Source organism: Sinocyclocheilus rhinocerous, unplaced genomic scaffold, assembly GCF_001515625.1.
Source record: "Sinocyclocheilus rhinocerous isolate Xijiao unplaced genomic scaffold, SAMN03320098_v1.1 scaffold1311, whole genome shotgun sequence".
NCBI lineage: Eukaryota > Metazoa > Chordata > Actinopteri > Cypriniformes > Cyprinidae > Sinocyclocheilus > Sinocyclocheilus rhinocerous.
In genome coordinates, this window is record NW_015637852.1 from 548,474 (window position 1) to 557,072 (window position 8,599).

At 35.4% G+C, this 8,599-nt stretch overlaps 1 protein-coding gene across 5 annotated transcripts in view; it reads left to right on the forward strand.

Moving 5' to 3' along the window:
• Nucleotides 1-712: 712 nt before the first annotated feature.
• mtss1la (MTSS I-BAR domain containing 2a) overlaps nt 713-8,599 on the forward strand; it is a 27,284-nt gene continuing 19,397 nt past the window's right edge. For 3 of the 5 annotated variants that reach the window (XM_016564390.1, XM_016564394.1, XM_016564392.1), the window contains exons 1-3: nt 714-1,255; nt 6,255-6,316; nt 6,729-6,802. In XM_016564390.1, coding sequence (XP_016419876.1) covers nt 1,184-1,255; nt 6,255-6,316; nt 6,729-6,802 — 208 coding nt within the window. In that variant the 5' untranslated portion in view covers nt 714-1,183. Of the gene's footprint in view, nt 1,256-6,254; nt 6,317-6,728; nt 6,803-8,599 lie in introns of all 5 variants that reach the window. The other 2 variants (XM_016564391.1, XM_016564395.1) reach the window with 2 other exon arrangements.

Here is an 8,599-nt window from a genome sequence, read left to right on the forward strand (position 1 = left end):
ATTGTCACACATGTATCACTCATACACTTTCCCTGTAAATTGAATGCAGTATAGAGGTGGATGAACAATGTCTTCTCCATCATGTATTTTTGTTTGTTTTGTTGTTTGTTGTCAATGTATATGTCACCATTATGTGTATCTTTTCATTTATAGTGAATGAATGTTGTATTATTGTTGGCTGTCTTTATGTTAGTTTTATGTTACCTGCCTAGGGACTGCAGATGAAAAGTAGTTATTGTTACTAATTCTGGCATATTTACATGGTGTATATTTATACAACAATGTTCATGAATATGCATGGTCCTTATTAAATAAACCAATAAATAAAATAAAATAAAATAAATATATGCATTTAACAGACACTTTTAACCACTTTTAAGTGACTTGCAAAAGCAGAGGAACTTTTATTATTATTATTGTTATTATTATAATTATTAAAAGTTAGAATTGTGCAAAGTGCTGTTATTTCACTATGTAAAAACAATTATTTGTTTTATATTTTTTAAATATATTTCTTGTCGCGACCGTTAAAGGGTTAAAAAGTGCACTGTCCATTTAATGGCCTGCAGTGGCAGCTGTGCTGTTAACTTTGTCCCTGCCACACAAAGACACGGTAAAGCTACTTTAAAGGTCCACCATTCAATTGTCCTCTCCCTATACACACACACCAACTTGCCATATGTCTACCCGTAAGCCCCGCCCCCTACCCAATAAGATCCCGCCTACCAACCTGGAGGATCGAATATCACGTCCGTCTTTCGCTGCATCACTCGACTCCTTATTTCATCCAAAAATCGCTGTTACAGTGTTACAGCGGCACTGTTTAAGCTGAAACCTCTCGTCCACGCGGATTTAACAGCACAGAATGTTAGTATGACACCCAAACCGTCCTCTGTATCCTAAACCGGGGGTTGGGAGGGGAGAATCAGATCTTTTGACCCCAGCCATCATTCCCTGGATAACGGGCACAGAGCCACCCGACAGCCTCAATTGTTGTTTCCTTTTGCCGACATCTGCTGCACGTTGCTCACATTTGCATCCGAAGCAACAAGAGGTCTGTATTAGGATGTAATGGACCACTTTAATCTCATTTCCTGAAGACGAAATCAGCTTATTTGATCAGAACATTTCATCGGTTTTGTTCATTCATTGAGAGCATAATAACAATCAAGGGCTTGGTGACATGATGGAGAGTGTGGAGAAGGAGTGCGGCGCTCTGGGTGGATTGTTTCAGGCGATCGTCAACGATATGAAGGTACCACGACTGTTTTATTGATGCAGATATTTAGCAAAAAAGATGGTTGTGTTTTACTGCCTTTGTTTTCATCAGGGGTCCAGCTGCCTGCACCACTGATGCTGTGATTAATGGCATGGGGGTCTCAGCATGGAGGGCTTTGTTGTGAAATGAGAATTGGACCCTTTTGTAGATGTTAGTAAAACCTGTTATATGTTAAAGCATTTTTTCTGTGCATTTTATTTTGCGCTAAACATACGATTAATACAGTAAAATGAGAGAAAATATTTTTTCCACTGAATATAAATCTATTAGTGGTTTAGAAATGTTCAGAATTCTTTTTATCCAAAATAGTTTTTATATGAAGCATGGGCACCACCCCCTTTTTTCCATGCTTACATATATATGTAAAATTATGTTTTGATAGTCAAATACATTCACTACACCTACTGTCTGTCTGTTATTGCATGTTTAGAGAGGCTCATGTGTAGTTTGATTTTTACAAAAACCATATAATCCCATTTTAACCCAATTAATTTTACTTAACATAGTCCTCGCATTTACAAATTTGAAAATGGTGCACTAAAAGTCTGCCTAGCTATTAGTTGTCCAATGAGCAAAAGACATTTACCTCTATTTTGGACTCCAGTCAGAATATCTCTCAGGCTGACCCTCTATCATATTGATGATTTTGAAAGCAATGTTAATGTGCAGGGATTACGCATGGCTCATAAAGAGATAGAAATGCATCAGAGTGAACTAAATGTGGAGCTTAACTAAACTCTCACTTGCTCAAAGCCTTGTTGTGATTTTAGTGAAGTAAAAAGAACCAAATACAGCTTTTAAATAGCTGTTTGTATAGAATACAGTATGTAAAATATTGGTATTCATGCATTTAGGAAAGCATAAGTCGTAATAGTGACATTCATTTTTGACAGAAGAGAAAGTTTGTTTATTTGATGGTGAAAAACTAATTCTAATTATGGGAAATCTGGGGATTGATTTAAATATCACAGTGGCTATTTTGTACAGTATAGCCTTACTAAAATCAATAAGGTATATTATTACCTGGCATGTAAATATTTGATATCTTTATTTGCACCATTTATTCTTATTTATTTTCTTTACCCACATATATTTAAGAAGAAACATTTGTAGTTATATTCCTTACAAAAAAAAAAAGCCAGAATCCAATTGTGTAATGTCATCAAAAACACTATTTTTAAAAATAGTTTGTTAAATATTTAGGATGAAGGATGTTGTTGTTGATGAAAGATCCAAGGTCTTTGCACATGGTTGTCGATAAGTTGAATTTAATCTGTTCTCCTGTAACATTTAAACCTCTCATGGCCACCTCTAAGATATGATCTGCTTTTCCTACAGCTAGGCCTATTTGCAATTTTTTTTGGAGCGTTTTCCAGCCTGTTGCGTTGTTGGAGCAGAACCCTGTGGTTGCACATACTGTTCCATAAATGGTTTCCATGTTCTCATGCGGCTCCAGTAGTGAATGTTATTGCTGAAAGTTGGCGTTTGAGTGAAGTTCAGTGGCCAGATGCCAGATCTGGAGTTCATATATTGTGAACGGCTCCAGACTTGGCTCGGGACCAACCCTGGCAACGTTCAGCTTGTTTGACATGCAGTATATCAACACTCGTAAAGATGGTGAAGCCGGAGAGTGTCGTAATGTCAGAGATGATGTGCGTAGGTAGGGCAAACTCCTCTTCAAAAATTTGCATATTGTAGAATTTCTCTACTCTGTGATTTCACTTGGCAGACCAAGATCTATAAAAGAGTTTACAGCTGTGGCCAAAGGTTTAGGACAGCTATTTTTGCTAGAATAATATGAAATAAAACACACAAACATAGCTGCTTTCACTTCAAAAATAAAATAGAATTAAACTAATATTAAATTAAATAAGAAATAATAATTATACTCATCTGTTTAAAGCAGTTAATTTAAAGTGCCCCTATTATGGGTTATAAAATGTTCATATTTTGGTTTTGGGAGTCCCCAACAACAGGTTGACATGCATGCAAGGTCAAAAAACACTTTCATTGTCTTATAATATGCATTTATTTTTTACCTTATTTGCTCAACGACTCCCAAACGATTCGCTCAGCGATTCATTTTTACATGCCTGTAATGCCTGATAAAGCAGCGTTTGTGAGCGCATTGCTGCTTTGTTTACAGCCGTTACTGGGGAAACAACTATTTTTACGCTCCAAAAGCCCTAGTGGCAAAGAATGAATTTGCATTTTCATTCAGACCAACGCGAAAAGACCAACAAGTGGGCGGGCAATATGCTAATGTTTCACGTTGATGTCAACATGAAACGGCTTGGGATTCGTTTTAAAAACGTCGTTTTAAATCATTTCAATGATTCAGAGTCGACTCTTTCTTTTGAGAGACAATAACTTTATACACGGTGCACTTTCAGATTTAAAACTTGGGGCACTTTAATACTTTTTATATAGCCTACATTTTTTTAAATCCTCCGGCATAAAAAATTCGGTCTGTGCAAAAACTTTAATAACATTTTGAATGTATTTTTCAGCAATGGTGTTTGCGAGCTTTTAACCGCGATAGCCTTAATGACTAAAGATAAACTCAAGGGCTAATATGACAAATAACATCTTTAAGGTCACAGTTTCATTCTTGAATTGAAATGTTATGACTTTTTGTTATTTTGTTTATTGTGTTTATTGGACACAAGTACTGCACTACTGCCATGGAGCCTAGGAAATAACCACAAAATTGGGCTTTTCTTCAAAGTCTTATCTGGGCTTTGTCACTGATTCCAATCATAATACCAGAAAGTTTTTTATTCATCATCGCAAAGCAAGACATTTTAATGATATTTTAATGCTTAGCAGGAAAGACTAGTTTCTAGACAAGTTTCTAACTAACTAATAGTGATACTGATTCGATACGATCTGATTTGATATATTTTATATTCATATTTTAATTAAAGCAGATCAGATATATTAAATATTTAAAACTGTGATGATGTTTTTGTTTATCTAAAGCAAAAAGGTAAAACAGGTACAACTATATTTTGTCTATAAAAATGATCAAATGATCATATTATTGAATTAAGCTGTTGTTGGTTACGGCCAATAAGTGAATTGATCTCAGCATCTGCAGACTGTTCTTAACCTGCAACAACCTTCTTTGTTCATCTGTTTCAGTCTCAATCTCCTCGTGTCCTTCTTGTCCTTGTTACTTGAAAGCTAATTAACCACCTGTGGGTTTTAAATATACCAGGCTTTGACTGTTTGAAGAGCTCATTTTTCTTGAATGATTTGTGTACAGTACCTTACATAAGTTTGGGGTCAGTAAGATTTATTTATTTATTTAAAGAAATTGATATTGTTATCCAGCAAGCACTTTAAATTGATAAAAAATGACAGTAAAGACTTTTACATTGTTAAGTAAATGTTGTTGTTTTCGATGTTTTTTTAACAGTTCACATAAAAATATTCCTTTTTTTCAACATTGATAATAATAAGAAATGTTTCTTGATGATTTTTGAATGATCATGTGACACTGAAAACTGGCTGCTGAAATTCAGAATGGGAATAAATGACATTGTAAAATATATAAAATAAAAACAGTTATTTTAAATTGTATTAATTTCACAATTTTACTGTTTTTACGTTTTGATCAAATAAATGCAGCCTTGGTGAGCATAAGAGACTTATAGACCCTAAACGTTTGGATGATAATATATTTTTGTTCTTTTTTTTTGATACTCTCTAGTCATATGTTTATGCATTATACTGCATACACCACACAAACCTCTTAACAGATTAAAGAGAGATTGTGTGTAACTAAAGGGTGAAATTTTAGCTGCACAGTGAGCTGTGGAGCAAAGTTACGTTTTTTTCCCCCCAAAACAAAAGAAAACCTAGATTCCAACATCAACAAACAAAATAAATTAGACACCCTTGCTTTTATTTATTTGTTTATGAAATAATAAGAAACCACTGTTTACAGTAGATTTTTACAGTAGAGTTTTCTACCATATCTCCCTATTTAGTGGTTGTGTCAGCAAAAATGCCAGAATGCACTTATTCAGCAGTTTTGACCAATTTTTTAACACAAATGTGTATAGAAACAAAGGATTTTCAAACAGATAAATGTCTTAACCTCTGAATGAAAGATCATTTGCTCATGGTCATCAGAGACCCATGTAACAACAACCTTATCTTACCTCTCCAGTTTCTTAACAAGAGCTGTCAGCACAATTTTAAAAAGATTCTTCCCTCCTGTCCCCGGAAATTTCACTTTATTAAAGACAGACTTTCTCTTGAATTGATCCAATGTGAAAGCTGTTTTTCAGTTGTTTTGTATATGATGCATCTTGGGGTGTGATAATAAATAATTATTTTGGAATGAAAATTCTTAATGTTTTATAAAGGTTCTTCTTGACCAATGAAGTGTTTCTGGTTAAGCTTGTTAAAGTGATAGTACACCCAAAAATGAAACGTTTGTCATCATTTACCCACCCTCATATTGTTCCAAACCTGTATGACTTAGATATTCTGAAGAATGTTGGTAACCAAACAGTTTTGGAGCCCATTGACTGGTGCTGATTATATGGACAAAAAACACTTGAGACAAAATGTCTTCAATTATGTTTCAAAGAAGAAAGTAAGCCATGCAAGTTTGGAACGATGTTTAAGAAGCCTATTGTGAAGACACTAGCATCCTATGTTGGGGAACAACATATGCTGGTCATTTCAACAGCATATAAAGTCATGATGACAGACAGGGTCAGCACACCTGGTCAAAATTTTGCTGGTGTTCCTGTAGAGAATGTTCTTCCTAAACAGATGGAAGTGTGTCATGAATGTTTGTATTCAGCGAGACATCTGGTCCTCATCTGAAGTGCTTTGCTCTCTTTGTGGTACATGGAGTTCTGAATGTGTCTGTGTTTTGTAGTACCTGTATCTGTGCAGTTTAGTGTTGAGGTTTATGTGCTTACTAACTCTCATATGTCTCTCTTCATTCCTGTAGTACTCATACCCAGTGTGGGAAGACTTCATTGCAAAGGCCACGAAACTACACTCCCAGCTAAGGTAATTTAAGATGTCTTTTATTAGTTATTTCTTTCATCTTTTCGGAGATATTGATACTCACCTTAGGCCTTGTTCCAAATGGCACCCTCAACCCTTGCGGTCCACCTGTGCAGTCTACATTTTGCTGCATGGGGTGTTGGGTAATAGTCTGCTCCAGTGTGGGATTGACAAAATGCCGAATGAGCACTCTTCTGATTCTGAATCATAAAATGACAAATGAGACACCCTCAGGCCTCATGGACTTCACAGCATCAAATTCACTTCAAGTTCACATCAAGCGCTTCATTTGGGACAGGGCCTTAATTTGCATTCTCAAGATGTGAATCAGATTGATTTTCAGCAGTTCTGTCGCTGTTCCTAATCAGCACTGGCGCTGATGACTATAAATGTTTTGCTGTTTACTCCCTCACAGAACCACATTGTTGGCGGTCGCAGCGTTTCTGGATGCTTTTCAGAAGGTGGCAGACATGGCAACCAACACGAGAGGTACATTTAAAATGTTGAGATCACAATGATCAACGGTTGTTGAGTTGCAGGTTGTTGACTGTTTTGGGTGACTATAATAAACTTTTGCATATAGTCAAATTGCACAGTTTCATTTCATCCCTATATTTGACATCGGAAGGAAGTTGGAAGTGGGTCTGCATGATTTGGGGAATGATTTATGCATGATTTGCTAAATTGCAATTGTGATTTAAAATGTGATTAAAAAATTCCAGGTTTGCTGCTTGTTTGAAGGGCTGCCTGATTTGACCAAATTTTTGTGAATTTTTGTGTAAATCAATATGGCTATAACATAAAACATATATATAAAAAAATAATAATTATTATTATTATTATTATTACTACTACTAACTAAAAAAGATAAAAATGTTAAATAAAAAAAATTATTTAAGAAAAATATAATAATAATTTCAACTTTAAAATTATAATACAAATATTTATACAATATTACAAATATAAAATTATTACAAATATCGTAGAAAAATTATATTTATCTTATTTTTTTCATTTTCAAACATTTCATTTTTAAAACTGCAGGGAGCCCGGCTTCTCTTTTGATAAGTGCTTCTTATTACAAGTATGGAAAGATGGTAGGCACATGTTGCATTTCCAAACGCATGTTAAATCGACCCAAACTTGAGATGGAGTTTGTGTGGAGCAGCATTTACTGCAAACCGAGATGCTCTGAGATGCTTCAAACACTGGCAGATAGTAAGATGCTCACGTGAAAACACAGTGTCGTGCTTTACTCTGAAACACGAAGCATATATATTTATTTAATTAAATCACATCCTATGTGGACTAAGTCGTGTTGCATTGTTCAATTTTGTCTAGTTTTCTTTCATATGAATACATCAGAAAGGTCACTTTGAGTTTGTTCTGATAACTAGGAAATGGCTTGAGAGTCATATTTCATCATAGTTCAATTCTGCTTCTAGCTGGCTGCTATTGAATCTCTGAAACCGAATCCTTCCTGTGCCATTAAAATCTTCTAGTTACTGCCTGCAGGGACCAGACAAGGCCAAACAAATCTAGTCTTCATCAACACGGTTAAAGGATGGGGGTCAGGCATAGCTGTCGGCCTAGAGCTGAATTACTCATTTGTATCTGTCTTGTAAATTGCACCATATGTACACAAGCGCTGAATGCACTGGATCTTTATTTCCCATGTAGTGTGCGTGGGTTTGTGTGTATAAGAGCCGACCAGCCACAATAGACAAAGGGACCGGTTGCTGTTGGCTACCAAAATCTACAAGGTTACAGCACTTGCACAGGAACTACAGATACCTCACAGAGACCAGACAGACATAAAAAGCTCTGGTTTTAAATATCTGCTTAGTGTGGGAGAGAAATTATGATGGAATAGTTTATTTGACACTTCAGTTTATGAACTTTGATACTGGTTTGTACTTGTTAGACAGGCTTAATCAGGGCTGTGATCATCTCCAGTATCTATTTTTTAGATATATTTTTAAAAAATCAATGATATTATTTTTTCAATATATTTGCAATAAATTTCAATTGTTGAATAAAAAAGTTATGCCACCTACCCCATTCTGGCGATATACATATATATACTTGTCCGCTTGATCCTATTCCATCTCATCTCCTTCAAGCCATTTCTCCTGCCGTTGTACCTGCACTCACTCACATCGTTAACACATCCCTTCACACTGGTGTTTTTCCCTCAGCATTTAAACAGGCTTGTATAACCCCACTTCTTAAGAAACCCACTCTTAACCCAACTCTTTTAGAGAACTACAAACCGGTTTCCCTTCT